The 24,760-nt window shown below is 29.7% G+C and overlaps 1 protein-coding gene across 1 annotated transcript; it reads left to right on the top strand.

Annotated features, from left to right (window-relative positions):
• The first annotated feature begins 3,003 nt into the window (after positions 1 to 3,003).
• Positions 3,004 to 7,907, top strand: LOC105173775 (cyanogenic beta-glucosidase-like). Its single transcript, XM_088875215.1, has 11 exons — positions 3,004 to 3,174; positions 3,629 to 3,698; positions 4,867 to 4,925; positions 5,412 to 5,487; positions 5,768 to 5,845; positions 5,942 to 6,029; positions 6,117 to 6,375; positions 6,736 to 6,851; positions 6,956 to 7,182; positions 7,420 to 7,451; positions 7,539 to 7,907. Exons 1-11 carry the CDS (start codon positions 3,007 to 3,009, stop codon positions 7,905 to 7,907), a joined length of 1,542 nt encoding a protein of 513 aa, XP_088731341.1. The 5' UTR covers positions 3,004 to 3,006.
• Positions 7,908 to 24,760: the final 16,853 nt, after the last annotated feature.

Genomic DNA, 24,760 nt, shown 5'->3' with positions numbered 1-24,760 from the left:
TTCTGTTTCTTTCAAAAATGGTCGGAAATTCTTCCTGTATCTTGTAAGATCGTTAATGAAGATACCTGCAAAACTAACAACTCCCAAGAAGCTCTGCAAATGCTTCTTGTCCTTGAGTACGTTTGGAAAATTGTGGATTTTCTCCACAATATGGTCCTGTAACTCAATTCCTGTTTCGTCAATAAGAATTCTTAGAAATTCAATTTTATTGACAGCTATAGTGGCTTTCTTTTCAGAAAGTACTAAGCCTTCTTTATAGCATGCATCAGAAAATATTTCTAGATGTTTATATGCTCTTTCATATTTTTAAATGTAATCAATATGTTGTCAATATAGACAAACATGAATTTGAAATAATCCTTAAAATGATTATTCATTTTTCTTTGAAATATCAGGGGTGCACTAGCAAAACCAATTGGAAGCACATTCCAGATATATTGTAATTGTGGTGTGGAGAATGCAGTAAATTTCTTTGATTCACTCTCTATCCTAATCTGATAAAAACCCGATTTGCAATCAAATTTAGAAAACACTTTTGCCCCTTTATTGCAATCAATTAAGTGTTCTCGACTAGGAATATAATAACCATCAAACTCTAATATTTTATTAATGCCTTGATAGTTAATAACCAACATGGGTTTACCTCTCTTAGTCCATGGTTTCTTACAAGAAATCCAAAGCTACTGTTGGTGGAGACTCCAGGTTCAATGAGTCCATGACTGATATGTTCTTTGATTATCATATGCATATCCTTCTTATTCTCCATGTTCATTTGGATATGTTTGTATCGAACATACTCGTACTTGCATTCATCTTTGACATTCAAAGTAGTTTCGATCTTGTTCCTATCCCACCATGCCAGAGGGCTTTCACTGAAGTTTCTCTGGATGAGCCTCTTGACATTCTCAAGACAAGGCCTGCTTTCTTCGTTGATAACTAGCGATTTCATTTCTAGTACGTAGTGCTTCTTTAAGGTACATAATTTCCTCTTCGGATTCCTTATAGAAGCTATCGCTGTCTACGAGTCCCTGTTGCCTGAAAGACAAGGACTTTACCAAATTTTCTCTTATCTTGCATCTTTGGATGAGTTAATCTGGCATCAAAATCATCATGTTTGCTGCGAAAATTTATTGGCATTATCTGTTAAATGTTTTTTCTCTTCGCAACATTTGTATCTCACTACCACAGTTAGTAGTAAAAATTACCAGATTCCTTTTATTATCCTGCATATATCTTGCAAATCTTTGAATGAAATTATTACCTAGCAAGATATCGGCACCTGTATCATGAAAGTAAATAGGAGGTGTTTTTACCTTAAACCAGAGTGATCTAAATGCTCCTTCAATCATGATTTTGGCTTCTCGTATTCCCTTATTCAGTATCAGGATTTTTTGTGAAAAATCTCTTTCTGCAATAACGGGTAAGGTTTCCCTTGCTTCCTTAGGAAAAACTCCAGGTTTTTCCGTGCAAATTCTTGATCATGAATCAATATAAACTGCAAAATACTCTATCTTATATTGATCATACAACATACCAACAGATATGTATATGAAAAAAGGACTCGTCATTCAATCCTTATGGTAACACCATCAAAACTGAATTCCATTCCGTTACCTTTCCTTGCTCAAGGTTTATGATTTTCGAGGAAACTTAACCCCAAAGTCATACTTCTGTTTTCTCGTGCTGCAACACCTGCAACTAAAATTTCATGGCTTGCTATTTCTAACATACCTTCATATTTTCCAACAACAGGTTACTCCATATTTCTAACATACCTTCATATTATAACCTCATTTGCAGAAATAATAATTTACATTTAATGTTAATTACTATTCGACACGATTTTCTTCATTTAATTATTGTAATTAATTATACTAAAAAAACATCTTTTTATTTTGTGAATATTTTTCTGACATTATTGGAATTTGTTGAAAGTCACTGCTTTTAATACTTTGCTTTTTATTAAAGATGTACGGACCAATTGTTTTAAAATAATAATATAACAACGTAACGATTGATTCTATTTTAAACAAAACTCATTAAATTCCAAAGTGAGAACTGTTCATTCTAATTAAGACCGAACGGTATGAGTAAATTAATGGGTAAATCATACTCTCATTCCGTAAAATTTAGCATAATTCTGTTTTCACTGTTCAAAAAATAATAAGTATCCTTATAATTTTAACATCCGTTTATTAATGTGTTAATTTCGTAATTCCTTTGTTATGTTTTTATTCAATTTTTATGATAAATTGACTAAAATATCTTTATAGAATATGAATTACATATACTTTTATTTTTTAAAATCTTTTAAAATATATTTGCGAACCAATAGGCCTTATAAAATCATTGGAAAAAATGCAAGCAATCCCCTTGTGATATCGTAAATGAGCAAAATTACCCCCTTATGAAAAAATAAATAGCAATTTATCTTTTTATATTTTTTAAAATATAATAATTTACCTCCGTATGTTTTCTAAAATGAAGCATTTACCTCCCTGTATAAGGAGGTAAACTGCTTCAGTTTAAAAAATAAAATGGATAAATTGCTATTTATTTTTTATAAGGGGGTAATGTGCTCATTTTTAATATCATAGAGGGTAAATTACTACCCTAAAATTATATATATTACCCACTATTAAATTCTTTTACATTTTTTTCAAATATTTTTCTTAACAAAAATAATGATTCAACATCACATACATATTTTTTTATTTAATACATAAAATTGACAAAGAAGTGGTAAGGCTGAAACACGTGAATGCTATCATTACCGAGCAATGGGATATCTTATTTAATTTGTTGGGAAAAAATAGATTAGGGCCTTAGGAAGTCTGTTGGCTTAAAAAATGAAGAATTTGCCCCGTTTCGTCAAGAACTTAACAACGTGATGCATAGATAATTACTAAATTACAAAAATATTTTAAAAATAAAAAAGGCATCTCCACGTCCATATAAGGGATCATCAAATGAAACTCTCACTGGCATCTTGAAACAAGCAAAGCCATGGCAGCTCAACGCGGCTGCATCACTCTACAAGTTGTACTATTTCTGATCATTTGCTCATCATTTGCAAGCACAGGGTTTGGAGCAACAAACGACACTTCGCTCAATCTCACCCGCACCAGCTTCCCCAAAGGCTTTGTATTCGGAGCTTCCTCGTCTGCTTATCAAGTAATTAAACATCTCCGTCTGCATTACTTTCTCTTTGACTTGCATTTGTTTCAAGACAAAATGCTTTTTTAGTTCCATAAAATAAGGACAGAATATACTTTGGTACTACAATTATGACAGGTGTCGCTTTTAGTCCCTAAAACTCATAATTGCGTATTTTTAGTTCCAAATAGTCACGTACGTTGTGGTTCTTGGGACTAAAAAGGCATTGTTTGGATTAAAAAGGCTTAAAATCATATTTCTTGGGACTAAAAGGACGTGAAATTGAATTTTATGGGACTAAAAATGTCACCTGCCATAGTCGTGGCACAAAAAAACAATCTATCCTTATTTTATAGGAACTAGAAAAACATTTTACCCTTTGTTTTACGTCCAATAAACCCTAAATTTTTTGATTCATGCAAACCTTTCGGTTTTATATCTGATCTTTCTGTTTGGTTTAATTGTTTGGTAGTATGAAGGCGCTGCGTTTGAAGATGGGAAAGCACCAAGTATATGGGACACTTACGCCCACCAATTTCCAGGTTCATTTTTGTGACGCACAATTTTTCCTTTCTTGAAACTCTTATAAATCTAAAGGATTTGCACCAAGAATTTTGAAATATTAATTTCGTCAATTCAAATATAGCATCTCAAAATATATTTCAATGTGATGTGATGGAAGAATAGTGATCGCAAATACTTCTGGTTGTATTCACCAGAAGAAAATTTATTATTGTCAAAATTTTAATTTCTATAAATTAAAAATTGTGGTAAAGGACTATATTATTAATCACGATGAAATTAAAATCGATGTAAAAACTTAATTTATAATGACAAAAAGTATTCGCTGTGGCACTTAGCCATGACAAACGATTTAGTCATACTCACAAAAATCATATTTAATAAATATTGTCTGCCCATAACCAATAATTATTTAATATGGCGATATTTTTTTAATTCTAATATTTTTTTATAATTAAATATTATATTTGTTTCAGTTACCAGTGATTATATATATCATGACATGATCAGTACATGACATGGACGGAATGATATTTCATTCACAATTGACTAAATACTATAATACGTGCATACACATTATTAGAACTAATCATTTAAGTATAATTGATGTGTACGCATGATTTACATGTTTTATTATATTTTTAAAGTAAATGGAATAGAAAAAATATAAAATGAATAATTATCCAAATTTTATAGAATAAATTAATTTTGAATGTACTCGAATAAAAAATATATTGATGTAATTAACTAAGTAAAGAGATAGTTATTTGTGGAAGGAAAAATTATAAGAATATATTATAGAAAAAAATTCTTTCTCTCGGACCAGATTTTACTGAATCAATCCAATCACTTGCTATGTGATTGTCCACTTTCTTTGAACTGTACACCAATCATACGATAAATGTATTACACTTACTATATATTAATTTAGATTTAGCCGAGTGGACCCAAACTAAACTTTCCCATATTATAGTCTATCCACATTTTGCTTACCAAAATTAGTTTTATTGTTTATGATTTTTAGACAACAAGTTCTATGTATTGCATTTCTTTTTTTTTTTTTTTTTTGGCATCTAAAAGTTAAAGTTATATAATCTATAATGCCCTTTCTTTTCTTTCCTTTTGTTATTTTTAGTTGAACAGTTTAATATGTAAGATTGTAAGTAATATAACTTGACAAGTTTACAGAGAGAACCGCTGACCGCAGCAACGGTGACGTGGCGGTCGACTTCTATCATCGGTACAAGGTAGTTTTTGGATTCTAAATAAATCTGTCTTTGACAAAGCAGTATCAGTACTTGATTATTATATTATTTGTTTATTTAATTTAATAAAAGAGAGTTATCATAACTGCTTACATATTTTATCTTTAAATGTGTCTAAATAAAAAACCATTGAAAAATTAAGTGATCAAAGAGAAAGTTATTTATGAATATCAGTAGTCAAAAAAACTATGATGTAAGATGAAGGAAAAAAAAATATGATAAGAAATGAATTTAAGGATAAATTTGAGTATTCAAAAATTTGTACGATAGATATTTTCTTTTATAATAATATGGTCAAATACTTTAAAATTTTATTTTTAAAAATAAAATGCAACATTTTATAAGATATGTGAATTTATAAAATTTATTCTTTTTTCACATGTAAATAAGTTTAATCGATTCATCTTGCGTTTGAATTTTCTCCCACTTTTTTGATTATTAATTGTTAGTGAAAATATGATGCGGCAGGAGGATGTGAAGTTGCTAAAGGATATCGGATTCGATGCTTTCAAAATATCCATTTCTTGGTCGCGAGTATTACCTCGTAAGATCAGAAAATATTGTTATTATTGTCACTATTCTTTTCTTGAAAGAAAGCAATAAATTAATTCATCCAAATATTTTAATTTTTTTTAAGAAACAAATAAGATTTAAGACTAATAAATTAAAAAAATGTCCTACAATTAAGATATGGAAACTATTTTTTTTGAAAAAAAAAATTTAATCAAACCCCGTATCTAGTACCCTATTTTCTTGTAGTGTCTCTTGATCTTATTGTCACAATTTTATTCTTACATATATACTCAATATAATATACCCTGCAGGTGGAAAGTTAAGTGGGGGAGTGAACCAGAAAGGAATCGACTTTTACAACAATGTCATCAATGAGCTTCTTGCAAATGGTGACTAAATTCATATGTCTTGTCTTCTTAAATTATTTGTCGAACTCCATATTCTTAAGTTTTCTTGTTTGTTTGTCACTTGAAATAAATGGACAGGTATAACCCCTTTTGTGACCATATTTCACTGGGACGTTCCCCAAGCCTTAGAGGATGAGTACTTAGGGTTTCTAAGTCCTCGCATTGTGTAAGTCAAAATTACATATAATTACCATTAAAATAATACATGCGTTAGAATAAAAGAAGAACCAATTATTATGTATTATGGTGGCAGTGATGATTATAAAGATTTTGCGAAGCTTTGCTTCAAGGAGTTTGGGGATCGTGTTAAGCATTGGGCGACACTTAATGAGCCGTATGTATTCGCCCTTGTTGGCTATGATGGAAGCCCCAATGGCAACGCAGCCCCTAGGAGATGCTCCAACAGGGCTATCTGTGCAGAAGGGGATTCAACAACTGAACCTTATATCGTCGGTCATAATCTACTTCTTGCCCACGCAACAGCTGTCAAACTATATAGGGAGAAATATCAGGTTAATTATTCTCATTTCATGCATAAAACAATTCTGTGCAGGTACAAATGGTAATTGCATGATAAGAGTTTAAATGAGTCGAGTTAAATCAGAGGCATCATATAAACACCACATTTAGTTTGTTTGTTAATAAAATCTTAGTTCCAACGGTAAATTTCTCAAAACATTATACGTAAACAACAATTAAATAATGAAGTATATCAAATTCATATAAAACAAAAATAATATTTATTTATATCGAGAAATTCAAACTCATGATGATCTCAATTATATAAACCTAATATACTTGATTCATTATTCCACGTGTCCTGAATTTAAAGTTCTTGATTAATCTAAAAGTTGTCGGTATTTGTGTTGCAGGCAATTCAAAAGGAAGACATAGGAATTGTACTAGTAAGTAATTGGTTTGTACCATATTCAAGCAGCAGACTCGACGTTAGAGCAGCACAACGAGCTCTCGATTTTATGTATGGATGGTGAGTATATATAACAAAATTTGAATTGTCAATTGTCAAAAATTGAAACCAAGTTTAGTAATTTCCAGCATTGAAAATTCTTTTTTTTTTTTTTTAATTTGTAGGTTTATGCACCCTATAGTTTATGGGGATTATCCAACAATCATGAGATCCATTGTGAGAGATCGATTGCCAAAATTCACAAAGGAGGAGGAGACATTGGTCAAAGGATCCTTTGATTATGTGGGAATTAATTATTTTAAGGCGAATTTTGTAAAACACGTTGTCTATAGTGGAAACGGTAGCAGCATAAATGCTAGCAGCTCAACGAATAATAGGGCCAGTCTTTCAAGTAAGTTTTGACATTAGTATAATTAAGAATAATAAAATAAATTATATTAAATTTTACATAAAATGAAATAAATATTTATATGTTTGGTGAAACTCAAACCTATGACTTTGAACTCAAACCTATAATAAATAAATATTATATTTTTATGGGACTTCAATCTTAATTGTGGTCTAGACACACTTTGATATAATGATTCCTGCAAAACTTTGATGTTATGTTTTCTGAATTGTTTGACAGCTCAAGCCAATGGTCTAAACATCGGCACACCTGTAAGTTGTCATCTAGATTTCTTATAAGTCGTTGATAAATTATGTTGTCGGATTAATTTTTATAATATGTCAACCTCATAATTTCAGACTGCAGTGAGCTATTTCGATGATTATCCGAAAGGACTTCATGATCTTCTGGTCTACACCAAGGAGAGATACAAGAATCCAACCATTTATATAACAGAAACTGGTAAATTAAAGCGTTCTTCTACAGTGGTATTCTACATATATATATATATATTGATGAGGTACGAAATCATATATTCGATCACATATATATATATATATATTGATGAGGTACGAAATCATATATTCGATCACATATCGTCCCCAATCTTCAAGAGGAGAACCTGTGGAACAGAAAACACGTTAACTAGTCGGGTCGTAGCCCGACGAAGGTGCTCCAACGCTCAAGTTAGAATGGCATTGGGAAGAATCTTAGGCAGGAAAATCTAGGAATATTAAAGAATCAAAATTACCTTTATTATTGGAATCTCCTTTTATTTATACAGTTAAAACCTTCTATATATTGCTTGCCACGTGTCAGGCGCGTATGCCTTCTGAGCCCTCCAATCAAGCAATAGATTGTAGATAATATGCCAGGATCGCGCTGGTGGCTAAGAATCCGCGATCCGATCTGCTAATCCCGCCACTTAACTGATCATTACCATATATAGGATCTGGTTTGAATTTGGTAATGCCAGCAGTCGTTTATGGATGGCGCTAAGGGCATATCGCAAATCAACCCTCATCATATATAATCAGAAGAAATGTGACTTTTTGTTAGGGTTAATTACTATAACCACCTCTTAAAAAACTAAAAAATTACTATGATAAAAAATAGAAAATTATGGTAATATTAATTAACTACAGACTATGTAACAACTATTTACCATTATTTTTGTAAGTAAAAAAAGAATATCAGTTGTAGTAATTAGAAGACTATAATTAGAAGAATATATCATTCGTCAATTATTTAGATATAAGTTGATCGATGATGTATAAATCTGCTTATTATGAATTCAATGAAATTAAAAAAATTTCAAATAAAAGAGCACTTGAATAATTAAGTTAGAACAAAAAAGTTTAAATAAAAAAATATAGCAAAAATTTTCAAAAGAATTCTGAAATTAGAACATAAGTAACAAAATAAGTATGTTAGTCAAAAAATTTTAAATAAAAAAATATAGCAAAAGTTTTCAAATGTTGATGACTAAAGTAAGTTTACCTATCTAAAATTTATATATACAAATATTGATTAATTGTGATTAAAATATAAATTTTTTGTACTGATTTTATTTAATTGTGATTGATAATATGAATTTATCATAATTGTTAAGCTATAACATTTAATGTATAAAAAGGAAATTTTGTATTGGAGGATGTTTGATTTAATTTCTTTTATATTAAATTCCTAGGTATGAAGGACGGTAATAACGTTATCGAAGTTGCTATTAATGACAACGGAAGGATTAACTTCTACAATGGTCATATTCGGGCGACTCACCGAGCCATCAAGTAAGTTTAGTTTTTAATTAATTAATTGTTTTTATTTATTTTGAAAATTAACAAACTTACAAAAGTAAAAAACAAATCATCTGTTGGAAAGATACCTATACTGTTAATTAATTAAATTGGTGTATTAATAAATTGTTTAAATTAGATTGATCGAATATTGATGTATTTCTAAATTTAGATAATCACAATAAAAAAGTTAAATAAAGATATTGTAAAAAATAATTATTGTCAATTTGCATATGTTAAAAGTTTAAGCACACACATTGGATGTGCCACCAATGATACTTGCTCTTTGATGAGTCGAGCTCAAGCCAATATATTTCTGTTCAAAAGCTTGCGAGTCGACTCAAGATTTTTCTTTTATTTTTAAGTACTTTTATATATTTAGCTACGTATATAATAGTTTATCAAGTTAATAAAAAAAATATTTATAATATATTAGAATTATATTCAAGCAATATCTCATATTTTAATTTTATAGCATCATAAAAATATGGTATTTCAATATCTTTCTAAAACTAAGCATAATCAATAATTTAACATTTTTTATTTCTGTCTAAATTATTATTTAATATATAATACATTTGAATTTTATTGTTACGTTTTAATATTAATTTATAATTTTCTAACAATTGAAAATATTTTATATATTTATTTGCGAGTACATATTTGTACCAAGATTATGTAATTACCTGGATAATTCTATGTATATTTTTTATACCTTTACTAATTATATTACCACTAAACTAATATTATATATATAATAAAAATAATATGAAGTTGTATATTCCTGACATTAGATTAACATATGCTTTGTAATTAATAATTAATATTATATATTATTAGTTATTTATTTTTTTAAATTATTTAATAGTTGAAGAAAATTAGGAATATATTTTTATTAGATGCAAAGTAATTTGCGCTTGTCAATCTAACACCGCTATTCCAAATCATAGTAGTTGATATTAAACATAATTATGTGTAAAACTCTCTAATTTGTCATTAAAATCAATCTATGTATATTACCAATACAATTTCTTAAAAAGTTCAGCAAGGTCAAAAATTAACTACTAGAAATAAAAATAAACTATGTGTGCAATTAATACTAATAAGTTTACATTTATTGTTGGCAGACAAGGTGTAAAAGTAAAAGGTTTCTTTGCATGGTAATTTTTGGATAACTTTGAATGGGGATCAGGTTACACTCAACGATTTGGGATTACCTATATTGATTACATGAATGGACTTACAAGAATTCCCAAAAAGTCAGCTACTTGGTTCAAAAATTTCTTGAATGCAATAAGATCAGAGTGTAGTTGCTATCGATCGACTAGTAACTTTTAGGGAATGTTTGGTTTGTGTGATTGGCATGTGTATATTTTGTAAGTGTTTGATTTGTGCTATATCCGATCATCTATTGTATTCCAAGCATGTTAATAAGTAAATTGAAGATATGTTAATCCCTGTTTTTATTTGTCTGTGAGAAATATGTTGGAGAACGTGAATGATAAATTGAAAAAGTAAATTTAATTAATAAGTTTATTTTTATTAGAATAAATTATAACAAGTGATTGGTTATGATGTACGATATGAGAAACTCTTGACAAATGAATGATGGTTGATAACCATCAATTATCAGCCAACCATGTGTGACCAACCAAATAGGTGTCTAGCATTGATGTAGTATTTTATTTGATTGAAATGATGTGTCTATTCTGGTGAAACCGTATGTCCTCTGGGTGATGCGTTTATTTTGAGAAAAGTCATAACCTTTTCCAAGCATCTTTTTCAATTGGATATGTCTATTCAATGATAGATTTCCAACTTCTATAAATAGTCACTCCCATTTTATTTCATTTAGTCAACTTGAAAAGCATTTTAGAGCATTTCAAAGTATTTTTTGTTTTGTCATTTTTCAAAATTTGTAGCGCTGCTACTTTGAGATTGTAAGTTTGGAGATGAATTGCCATCACAATTAGCACTTGAGCGGAGCAATAATTATCTTAAAGATAGAAGGACTAACTCTTTCTCGACTTCTTAATACACAATTACCGCATATCCTTCAATTTTTCACAAGTTTAAGACAATCATTTATTGTTATGCATTATGGGTACTAAGTATGTTGCTGCTACTAATCCTATAACTATAGTTGTCTAAACACATGTTGCACATCCTATTACTACCAAAAGGAAAGGTCGAAGAAATTCTCTAGCAATGACTTTAAGAGATGCCATAAAAAGATGCCAATTTACTTCACTACGTTGAACCTAGCTAAGTTCTAAGGGGGAAATTAATTCCCAAAAGAGGATTGCATTTAATGTATGGGGACATGGGGAATTTCTATGGAAAAACTACATCCTCACGACTTGAGTGATGTGTTATATAATGTATATACCTCAGCTAAGACTGCAAAAGCTCTTTGGGGATTCTTAGAGAAAAGAGAAAGAAAATGGACATTAAGTCATAGTTTTTAAATGATGATATAGATTAAGAGATCTACACAGAATAACCTAAAGAGTTTGTTGTCCTGCCCAAAAAAGAAGGTCAGTAGACTGATCAAGTCGCTCTGGGATTAAACAAGCTCCTAAACAATGATATTAAAAATTTAACAAAACAATATAGTCAAATAACTTCAAGGTCAATGATTGTGATAAATGTGTCTATAATTAAAATCGATGAAAAACAGTCGGAGGTGGTGGATGAAGGTGGAGGGAGCTACTCTAACCTTTACAAGAAGTATTCAAGAATGGATGAGATACTAAGGCTTTAAGTCATGTAACATTAACGTATTAATCTAACAAATAAAGATTTTCCTAAGTTGAGGTTTTTCCCGAATTAATATGATATACTCTTCCAAGTTATACCAAATCTATTATTACCAAAAAATTAATGGATTCCTTCTTTCTACGGCTCCTGATAATAATGAATTAAGATTTGTGAAATTTATATAACCAAATCAATCATTCATATGTATGCCTTCATATCATTAATGCACATGATGAATTACCCTATTCACTATGCAAAATCCCCTTCTAGCTCATCAACATAATTAATTTAATTGAAAAGATGATCAATCTCTCAAATTATAATAATAAGCATAATAATTCATGGAATATAAAGATTAAGTTGTAGATTAATCTCAAAAAAGTATTCAAGATCGAAAAGTTTTAGAAAAAAAAGTAAATTAGTTCATAATAACTAAATCTAAAACAAAGAAGGAAAATTAAGAAAAGTTCATGAACTAGAAAATCGGGCTTGAGTTGTCACTCTAGTGCCGGATTGACTGCTCCATGTGTCTTCTTGTTTTTTCTCCCTTGCCCGAACATGTATTCCATGTTTTTCTCTTCGAAAATTGGCCAAACCCTCAACGTGTTTTCCGTGCTTTTATCTTAAGAAATTCGACAATTCCCATGTTTCCCTTGACTTATCTCTTTTGTACTAGTTCCTAATCCTGTTAGTAGAGGAAAAGAATCCCCATATAATAAATTTCATTTTCTTTCCTTCCTAAGCCTTTTTCAACCAAAATTCTAAGAACAAATACAAGAAAAAAAAAATGTTGGGCCACATAAAATTAACAATAGAATATGTTGGAGAATCCTCATTTTTCATCCCATTGCATATTTGATTACCCGTTGTCACAGATTAGACTAATTATGCTTTTCGCGACCAAATTTTTGATTACCCGTGGGTACGAGTTTACCTGGATGTGTTTTCGCTGAGACGATCTTTGATAACCCGTCGGCACGCGTTATCTTGAATGTGGACCATTGAATTTCTTCACTGTTTTTTTTGTCACTTGAGCTCTTTTCTTGAAAAATTCTTCTTTTATGTAAGAAGACTTACAATGCAAACACTGTAAGTAGAAACATATGATGAAGGAAACAAGATGGTCAAAACGAAAATTCATCTAAACAATAATATATTCCTACATAATTGCTGTCAAAATTTACATCTAACATATACATAGTAATTGCATTATATACATGTTAGATCTTTAAGTGCGGAAGCAGAATAATTTAGGATACTTACCTCTAGCCATTGATCTAAATAGAAATCTATACAGAAAACCGAAGTGCTGCAAAATTGATGTTGGATTCTTCTGAAATCTGGTGCAATCAAACTGATGGTGTGTTTTCTTTACGATCGCAAGATTTTAGGGGACCTAAGCCTCAAATCATGTTTTCTATAGAAAACTCCATAAAAAATCCAATATTTTTTACATATATTTTCTATAAAAAATGTATCATGTATACATAATTGGTGGTTACTAGAAGTTGTATAAGTTGGGTAGTGGACCACATCAACAAAACTTTCACATAGAGATAAGTCGTGTCCATAGTTTATCATAAATGCGCTAGATAGAGAGCACACATCTGATAATCCGTGGTCATGGCTTATCTCATGTTTGCTCTAGCTTCAAAACATGTCAGAACCATATATCCAACATTCTCCCACTTGGTCCACCTATTCAATAATCAAAGTTCCATCTCAAAGGGGTCCAATAAGAAATAAATGAGTAGTATTTTTCATGTATCACAATGCACTATATTTCTCACCCACACGATAATACAACTTAATTAAATAAGCTATATGCTTATTTAGGATCCCAAAAACGATATTGTTTTCTCAAATTTAAATCTGAATACTAAAGTCAGAAAACACAACAACTGAATACAAGTTTCATTAAACATAACAATTATATTAGTTAAAGGATCAGCTATCATCAACTGAGTACTAATGTGTTCAATGACCATTTTTTGTTCTTTAACACGTTCCCTTATGGCTAAATACCTAATGTCGATATGTTTACTTCGATTTTCACCCTTTTTTTAGCCATAAAGACAACTAAATTATCATAATACATCCTTAATAGTTTAGAAATTGAATCCATTATTCTCAACCCAATGAAACTCTTTAAACGCACACTGGGTGAAGTTGCCTTAAGGCAAGATACGAACTTAGATTCCATAGTGGAAGTAGCAATCAAAGTCTATTTTGCACTCCTCCACGACACAGCTCCATTGACAATCATAAATATATAACCAGAAGTTGATTTTTTTGAATCAACACAACCAGCAAAGTCCGAATCAGAGTGCCCAACAACTTCCAAATTCTCAGTTTGCCTATACATAAGCATGTTTTCCTTCGTCCTTTAAAAGATACCTCATGCCTTTCTTTGCAACCCTCCAATGATCAAAACCCAAATTACTCTAATATCTTTTCCAACATCCCCACGGCAAATGCAATGTTAGGCCATGTACAGACTTGAGCATACATAAGGTTTCCAATAGCAGAAGCATATGGATATCCTTTATCTGTTTTCGTTCGAGGTCATTCCTTGAACACTGTCTCAAATGTAACTTGTCACCCTTCACAATGGGAGATACACTAGGTAAACAATCTTTCATTGGAAATCTTTTTATGACCTTATTCATGTAGGTTTTCTTAGAAAATCTCAAAATACATCAAGATCTATCTCTATGAACCTTGATGCCAATAACATATGATACCTCACCAATGTCGTTCATTTCAGAATTCTTAGAAAGAAATTATTTCACTTCACATAATATACCATTGTAATTGGTAGCAAGTAAAATATCATTTATATAAAGTAAATGAAAAACAAGTTTTGCTCCAACTAATCATTTGATATATAGATTGATCTATGATATTCTCTACAAATCCAAATGAAAAGATAACATCATGGAATTTGAAGTACTACTGATGCAATGCTTGTTTTAGAACATATATAAATTTCTTAAGCTTACATACCAAGTGCTCACTGTTACTAAACGAGAATCCTTCAGGTTGCTTCTTATAAGCCTCTTCCTCTAGTCAGCATTTAGAGATGCTATTTTCATGTCCATTTGATGCAAATCCATGTCAAAATAGGCATGAAACGACATGATAGTACGGAGTGAATCTTTTTTGGATATAGGAGAAAAGGTCTCCATGTAATCGATTCCTTCCCTTTAAATGAATCCCTTAGCTAAAAGTGTTATTTATGTGTTTTGATGTTGCCTAATGAGTCTTTCTTTGTTTTAAAAGACACACTTACACCCTATGGCTTTTAAACCATCAGGCAATTCGACAAGATCCCAGACTTCATTAAATGTTATGGAATTCATCTCCTCTTTCATAGCATCATACCACAAGTTGGATTCCCTACTTTTTATGGTTTGATAAAACGTTTCAGGGTCATTTTCGGCTCCAATATTTAACTAAGATTCCTATAGATATACCATATAGTCACTAGAAATTGCTGATCTCTTTATCAGAGTAGATAACTTAATGTGGCATCAAAATTCTCCGGAGAAGTTTTTTGATCATCTGGTTGTACTACAATTTTGCGGTATATAGTACAATTGGATCTAGTGGTTCATGATCATCAACTTGTGGAGCGGTTTAGATTTGTTGTTCAACACGCGTTTGAACCGTAAGAGTGTTGTGAACTGCAACAATCAATCAATTACTTGAAGTGGAAGGTTGAGATTCTGAATGATCGAAATTAGATTTTTTACATCAACCCTTCATGACTCCCACTAATCAATCATCCTCAAGAAACTTGGCATGCCTTGATCCCATAATTCTAGTACTATTTGATAGACAATAAAATCTATATCTCTTAGTCCTTTTGGTATATCCATGAAATACCCACTAATGGTCCTTGAGTCTAACTTCTTTTCTTGTGGATTATAAACTTTGAGCACAGACGGACATCCCCAAATGTGTACTTGCCTTAAACTCGGTTTTCAATCTTTAAATAACTCAAATGGTGTTTTAGAGACAGCCTTGGTTGGAACTTGATTTAATATGTACACAACCTTTTTGAGAGCTTCAGTCCAAAAGAACTTAGGAAGTTTCGAGCTAGTCATCATGCTCCGTACCATGTCCCATAATGTTCAGTTTCTTCTTTCGGCTACACCTTTTTGATCTGGAGCATGGTGTATTGTGCAACAATACTCTGCCAAGAAAAACTTTGCAAAAGGACCAGGTGCTTGTCCACCTTCAGTATATCTACCAAAATACTAACCATCTCTATCTCACCTCACAGTTTTAATGTGTTTATCACATTGTTTCTCTACTTCTGCCTCGAAAACCTTAAAAGCATTTAGTGCTTTAGCCTTATGTTAAAAAAAGTAGATACACATGTAATGTGAGTAGTCATCAATAAAAGTAACAAAGTATTTTCAACCATATGAATCTAAGTCTGGATAATGAATATACGTATGTATGATTTTCAATAAGTTTGAACACTTTTTAACACTTTTCTTTGACACATTGGTCTTCTTGCCTTTATTGCAGTACAAACAAGTGTAAAAATCTATAAAATCTAGAGCGTTAAGTACTCCATTTACTAACTTTTTAATCCTGTCTATGGAGATGTGTCCCAATCTCCGGCATCACAAAACAGAGCAATCATCATTCATAACACATCTTTAATACCAGCATTATCATCAACATGCAATGTATAAAGTATATCAATTTGCAAATTAATATGGTAAAGATAATTAGATAATGTACCATTCCCGACAAGATGAGTATTATAAAACAAATTAACACCATTTTCAAAGTTAAAAAAGGAATATCTATAAGGTACAAGTCTTGAAACTGAAATCAAATTTTTAGAGAAAAATTTGAAATATAAAAAGTCTTTTCCAATACAAATACAAAGCCTTTATCAAGAACTAGACTACATGTTCCAATTGCCTTTATACGTGAACCCATCTTGTTGCATGAATAAATGTAGCATTCACTTCCACTGATTTTCTTAGATTTTCCAAACCTGCAAGGAGTTTGTGACATGAATTGTCGAACCAGAATTAATCCACCATGTGTTATGACAAACACCAACCATATTGGATTCATAACAAACATAAGAAAGTTGATTACCTTTCTTTTCAAGCCAAATCTTGTATTTAGGACAGTCCTTTATTTCCTCCTTTGAATTGATCCTTATTCTTTCCTTGTCTAGCCTTATGCACACTTTCTCTAGCCTCCATAGACAATCTCTCTTCCTCTTGCACACACATGGTCATAAATCTATTGCTTGATCATTTATCTTTATGTGTATTGTTAGAAATTCTGTAAGGAACATATTGAGGTGGCAAGGTATTCAAAATCTAGTGCACAAAAAAATATTCAGATATATCAACTTCAAAAGATTTTAATTGAGGAACAATTTCCCTCATTTGCATAATATGCAGATGCGCACCATTTAAATCGGTGAGTTTTTTAGAATTAAATCTCATAATCAGGGCGTTGGCAAATGAAATTAATGAAAATGCATATCACAAGACATGAAACTACATGAATCCATTTGATTAAAAAACTTATAACAATTATATGTACAATAAATCTCATCATACAAATTTTGGAAGCACAATAAATACATTATATTTTCAATAACAGAATTATACATATAAGTTTCAATTCCCAAAATATCAACATCAATCTCAAATCAAGGTAGAGATAAAGGATGTTCTGATACCAAATGTAAGCATAAACATATGATGTAGGAAACAAGATGGTCAAAACATAAATCCATATAAACAACAATATACCAACATAATTATTGTCTTACATCTAGCATATACATAGTAATTACATCATATACATGTTAGATCTTTAAGTGCGGAAGCAAAATGATTTAGGATACTTACCTTTAATTATTGACTCAAATAAAAATCTATATAGAAAACCGAAATGTTGCAAAATTGATGTTGGATTCTTCTGAAATCTGGTGCAATCAAACCGATGGTATGTCTTCTCTACGATTGTAGAATTTCAAGGGACCCAAGCCTCAAATCATGTTTTTCATAGAAAACTCCATAAAAAACCCAATGTTTTTTAACATACATTTATCCATAAAAAAATGTATCATTTATACGTAATTGGCGTTTACCAGAAATTGCATAAGTTGGATAGTGGACCACATCAGCAAAACTGTCACACAGAGATAAACCGTGGCCATGGCTTATCTCATGTCTACTCTGACTTCAAAACAACATCTCAAAATCATATGTACAACAAGAACAAACATCATATCTACAAAAAGATGAAAAAGTTAACAAAAAATAAATCATATAGTTTCTCTTAATTAAATATTGAATTATGTTATTCTAGTGACATATCACAGTGTTGGAATATATTCAATTTCACATTAAACTGGTTGACAAAGTAATGCACAAGAACAATCGTACAAAAAAGCACGCGCGCCAACTACGAGGATTATATGTTTTATCTGCTTCCAAAAATAAAAACTCTTTCATAAAGAAAAAAAAAAGGCAATTGGGATTGCACAAAAAATACACGTGTCAGCAATGACAACCGTCATTTATGTACTTGAGACAACTATTATTTATTTTAGCAATGTCAAAAAGTGCTCGAGACAATCTTGAAAACTCTTGTTATATATTTTTAACTATTTATGTATAACTAGCAATCTTCACACGTAGCTCTCTCGTGCACAATATTTATAAGTATTAGTCAGGGCAAATACAAAATTTCTTTTAATTGCAAATAAAATGAAGTTGTATATTTCTAAATTGAACGCTTACACTCTTTATACTTGTAAATTCTCTAATTCTATCTTATTTGTTGCAACTATTGTATAATGATTTGGGTTAATTGTAATTTCAGTCCCACGTGATAGAGGGTGTTGTACTTTTGGTCTCATAGTTTACAAAGTTAGTACATTTAGTTCTACGGGTTAAAATATTATAGCATTCGAAACGAAAATGCTACAATTTTTTATCCTATGGGATGAATGCATGTGGCATAACTTTTATCTTATTGGCCAAAAATACTACAATTTTTCATCTTATGTAATCAAAAATATTAAACCCATAAACCATGAAATTAAAAGTACAACACCCTCTGTCTGGTGTGGCACAAAAAAAAATACAATAGTAGTTATTTGTTGAAGCTTTTGTTTAATTGGTAATTTTTTTTAATATGCTTGGGTAGTTATTGTAGAAACTTTTGTTCAATTTTTATAATTTCTTTTTGTTTTGAGTTTATTACATATGTAATGTTTACATCAATCCGCAACTTTCCATTTGTATAATGGTTTATTTATTTTATTTTTAAATTTATGATCTTCTACATATGTTACAGTAAATTAACACATATGTCAAGCTTTTATCAATCATCAATTCTTATAATCGAAATCTTTCTTTGTTTTTTAATTGTTTCATCTTCAATTTTTGTTTCATGAGTTAATTTAATTATAATATTTTTTTTAATTTGTATTTATCTATCTTTTTAAACAATAAAAAATATTCCAAGTCCATAGTAAATAGATAGAGTACATCACAAGTCAAGGCATGAAAATCAAATTCTTTTCTTGATTTTAAATTTTTTTTATTATCAAAAATATTTTTTGAGTAAATGAATATGTGATTTTATGTGTTTATTATAATTTTTATTTATAATTATTTTATTTACTATTATGTATTTTTTGACTATTTTATTATTAGTCTGGTAGAAAAAGATTGGATTTGCAAATAATTTTACCATTGAGAGTTAATACTTTCGTTCCAATTTTAAATTTTTTTATTATCAATTATTTTATTGTGTAATTTGATCAATTTTGTGATATATCAAATTACTTCAAAATTACAAAAATAATAATAGTTTTTTATACATGTCTACAGAAATTTGCTGCCAATCCCCCACCATCAGTTTTTCAATTATTTCTTCCCATAATTATGCTGATTAATATATTTGACCTTATACAAATTTGCTAATATTAACTTTCGATGTTTGTATTAATTAAAAAATTGATATTGACAAATTTTCATCTAGTTATTAATTATTTCTTCTAATTTTCACCACTTACATCGTATGTTGAGATAAGTGTTGTACTTCATATAATTTTGTAATTAGTATTAAAAATTAATTTCAACATAACAAATGAAAAGAGAGATCATCGATGCTCCTGATATATCCACTTTTTTGTTTCAGTACTTTCTTAATGTTTTTTATTGAAAATATTTTATTTTTTTAGTGAATTAATTATTCAATATTTACGATAATTATCGAAAATTTTCTTATTTGATATAATTTTTTAATTTCTAAATCTTTCAATTATTTTTGACTAAACTTCAACTCCATAAATTGTTCTCTAGATTTTTCTTATTGTTAATAAGTTTTATAGATTATCAATTTTGTGATATTTATATCATTTTATAATTTCCAAACTATTTTGTTAATATGATTTTGTAATTATTGTGAACAGTATTGTCTAAACTCCAAACTCTATAGCCAAAAAAAAAAAAAAAAAAAGTGAGGAGATCACAAATACATTATTGTGTTCAATTTTGGTTCCATTAGTTTTTTATTTTTTTTTAATTATATTATTTTGAGTTTATCATTATGTGATGTTTACATCAATTGCAATTTTTTTCCATGATAAGCTCTTCTCACAAATAAAACGTTAGATGGTGGAAAATGTTTTTATTGGTATAATAATCTTTTAACGTACTTTTCATGACTTTCAGAATTTTATTTTATTTATTCAATTCACTATTTTGTATATATTAAGCAATATACAAACAGGAAGGAGACAAAATGCAAATAAATAATATTACTAATTATTGATATACTTATTTTTAATAACATTCTGAATTTAGGTGGAATTGAGTTTAAAATAAATTAAATCAAAAAACTTTTGTAGTTATGATCAATTGTTATTTTACTTATGGTTTAGTGAGCATCAATAATATGGAAGTTAGAAGAACAGGATAATGTATAATATGATGTAGAGCAAAACTTAACTTATGTTCAACAATCTTATCCTTTTTAAAAAATAATTAATTTTTATTATATTTATATCAAATAATTGTTTTGAAAATTCTAGAATACGTTTAAATGGCTTTGAGTAAATCAAGATAAATAATGCATGGGATATATCCATAAATTTAAAAACGATTGGTCTTTAGGAGTCATATCGTTTGACGCTATCCTAAGATCATGATGGCCCCCTCTCTACAGATACTATCTACGCATTACCCCACCAAGATAAATTTCAGAAGGCCTCAACCAACGTTTTCTATTATGAGCAAAGTAGATTAGAGAACTAGACCTTATTAAGTTATTCCAAAGTGTATGGTAAGAAGAATAAGAATATAAAGATGCAAGGGTCATTTGTTTCTACCTAGACTCTAAAACATCCTATTTATAGTGTTAGAATAGTACATGTAACATACGATAATAAAATAGAAATAAAGGTCATTAGAGGGGTGCTACAAAATTAAAAGGGGTGTTACACAAATTGATTTGATTTAATAATAAAAATAAAAAATTAAATATCATTTTGTAGATTGAAACTTCAAATTCTAACAATCCCCCACAAGTTTGAAAACTTCAAAATGATATATAAGAAACATAATAGGGCAATGAATACTATGTGCAGGAAGCTTTCCAAGCTTGAGCTACACTTAGTGTTGACGATTTCCATATGTCTTGAATTAGGTTCCTTAGCTAAATTTCAATATATCATACATAGAGTATTAACATCGGTCTTTGTTGAAAACGAATTAGCGTTGTTAATGGCTATGCACTCTAATCTTGATTGTCATGAAAAGTTGTTAGGATTAGCCCAAACCCATAGCCACTGCCTCATTGCAACTCCCATTTAGATGAAATCTCCAAGGGTACGTGTAACCCATGCCATGCTGCATCATCACCTTGGTCATATTAAGGGTTATATTCTAACCTAACACATACTGTAAACCACTATCACTATAGGAAAGGGGAGGAGACACTCTCATCAATTCCATAGTTTTTCTTTGCTTATTTTCTAGCATTGCACTACTAAATGATTCGTCTCCATCAATTTTTGAAATGTATGACTCACTTTAAATTTTAGTTTTAAAAGGAAAAGCATCTTCAAAGTATGTGGCATCTAGAGGCTCAATGATTGTACTGCTAGATATTCCATTAACCTCAAAATTAAACACTAGAAACCTATTTGCACTACTATTTTGCACGTCAAATAAAGATAGCATCTATAGTTCTAGGACCTATTTTCTTTCTCTTGAACTTAGGTATAATTACTTTCACTAGATACCACCACACTTTTACAGAAATTTGTATAGGAGTCATATTTTTCCATAACTCATAAGATGTTTTCGTAATATCATAACTATTATGCGATTTAGTGTGTAACAAGAAGCTAAAATGGTTTCTCACCACAAATTCTCTGGTGCTCTTGAATTTAACAATATCGCATTAATCATATCCACCAAAGTCCTATTTTTTTTTTCAACTATGTCATTTGAATTACGTGAATAAGGAGGTGTGAATTCATGTATTATACCCTTATCTTCAAAAAATTTTTACAACTTTTCTAAGAATATATTCTCATCCTTTATCAAATCTCGGCATTGTCTAAGTGATTTTCAACTTCATTTTTATAAACCTTAAACTTATCAAAAACTTCATCTTTAGCTTTAATAAGATAAATATCACAGTACTTGGAAAAATCATTCATAAAGTTTAATAAATATTTATTGCCACGTTTAGTTGGAGACCAATTTGAATCACAAACATCACTATTGATAAGATCCAAAATATTTGAATTTCTTTCAACTGATTTATAAGGCCTTATAGTTTGTTTCGCTTGGGTAGATATTTCGCATTTGAGATCAAAATTTACTTGAGATTTTGAAATCAAACTAAGTTTTATAAACTTTTTAACCTTTCTATTACTTACATGCCCCAATGTTTCATGTCATAAAATACTAGATTCAATATTGAGAATTAAATTAGAATTTCTTTGCTTTCACTTACAATATTAACTTAAATAATCCATTACTAACAAATCCTTTCTAGCAAAAATAATATTTCTAGTGATTACAACTTTATTTTTAATCCCATAACTAGTTTTTAACCACTTTGCAATAAACAATATCCACTATTATTTTCTAGTGTCACGCTTCCAACATTTGAGTTCTCATAGAATTTAAACATTTATTTATGAAAACAAACGTGTATCCATGAATCATTATTTTGATCTGTAAAGTTTATTAATGAAGGTATAGATTGTAACCTGACAGACAATCCCTCTTCAACCAACATATTTACTTGTCCATGTTGATTCTTAGGCTTAAAGTTGAACTTAAAAGCATTCTTTCCTGTTTTCCGAAAGTAACAACCCTTAACAACATGATTGGTCCTTCTAAATACAAAGCACATGTTTTCTTCCATTTCTTTGCCTTTATCGTTCCTATGATTTTGAATTTTAGGTTGAGTATTGTTATGGTGATAATAGTTCTTCCAATCTTTTTTATCATTTTCAAACTTAATACCTCTAGGCTTGAAGTTTATTTCAGTATAATTTCTTTTATCCTCCACAACATTAACTTTGGCTTTCATCTCTTCTTGTCTAGCATTCATCCTATGTTGCTCCTTTATTCTTAATGAATTTAAAGCTTTAGTCAAAGTTAACACACCTTATTGATGATGTCTTAAACCTCAAGCAAAATTAGACCAAGATGGTGAAAACTTATCAATCAAACATGAAACTTTATAATCTTCACTAGATTTTGAACTATTTTCTTCCAATGGTCTTAACAAATCTTGAAATTCATGTATTTGTTCATTAATAGAATTTCCATCAACCAAAGCATATTTCATTAAAGTATAGGCTTTAAATCTGTATACCAGAATCATCAATCTCATGTTTAGTTTCCAACGCATTCCTAAGTTCTTTAGCATTAACATAAATATAAAACACATCATAGAGCCTTTATAATAAATCACTTAAAATACGATTATTACAATGGTAATATACTTCTTCACGAGTATGCCAAGAACATAGTTCAACACTATCATCTATTGCAGAAATAAATCCTAGAACTGTTAACTAATATCTCATTTGATTTTTCCATCTTTTAAAATTAGCTCCATTGAACTGTTAACACTATTAGCATATTTAAGAGAAATCATTATTATAAAAACAAGTTAGGAAATAATAATAAGGCAAATAAAGGAGGTTGCAGGATTCAAGTAATAACAATATAAATATTCAATAATAAGAAGAATATATCTATATATATATATATATAATATTAAAGATTGTGTATAAACTCTAATATAGCAATGCAATTACAAAATAAAAGACTATAAGAAAACAGGGTATCAGAGACGAAAAATTCCATCTCTGATACTATGATTTTCGTCTGTGAAATGAAATAGCGACGGAAACTCTAGGCTGAAAATCCAGTGGCTAAATATTAGCGATGGAAATATTTTGTCTCTAATTTCAAGATTGAACATTTCCGTCGTTGATTCTATCGACAAACCAGAACAAAGTTTTAGAGTAATCCGCCTTTGATTTCCACTGGAAATCCGTCTCTGATTCCGTCCATAAATAAAATTACTTTCCGTCTCTAACCCGTCTCTGAAGGTAAAATTTTTGTGTTAATTCGGTCTCTAATTTCTTTTCTGATCTGTCTATAAATTCTTACAAATTTCAGTCTCTAACCGTCTATAAATTCTTACCAATTTCCATCTCTGATTCTGTTTCTAAACTCCCAACATTTTCCGTCTCTAATTTTGTTTTTTTTTTTATAGTTTTTTTAATTTTTGTATCCAAATTAATATCATGATTATTATACCATCAAATACATTCAATCAATACCAAAATCTGAATTTTCCAAACCAAGAACAATAAATATTAATAAAAAAAATACTCGTAATACAACCAATAATAATACAATTGATGTCATATTATTATCCAAATACTACCAAATAATATCAATGTCTGCACTCCCAAACCAACA

This window comes from Sesamum indicum, linkage group LG11 (assembly GCF_026168435.1).
Source record: "Sesamum indicum cultivar Baizhima isolate 11 linkage group LG11, ASM2616843v1, whole genome shotgun sequence".
Lineage (NCBI taxonomy): Eukaryota > Viridiplantae > Streptophyta > Magnoliopsida > Lamiales > Pedaliaceae > Sesamum > Sesamum indicum.
This window is presented reverse-complemented; position numbering and strand designations above follow the sequence as displayed.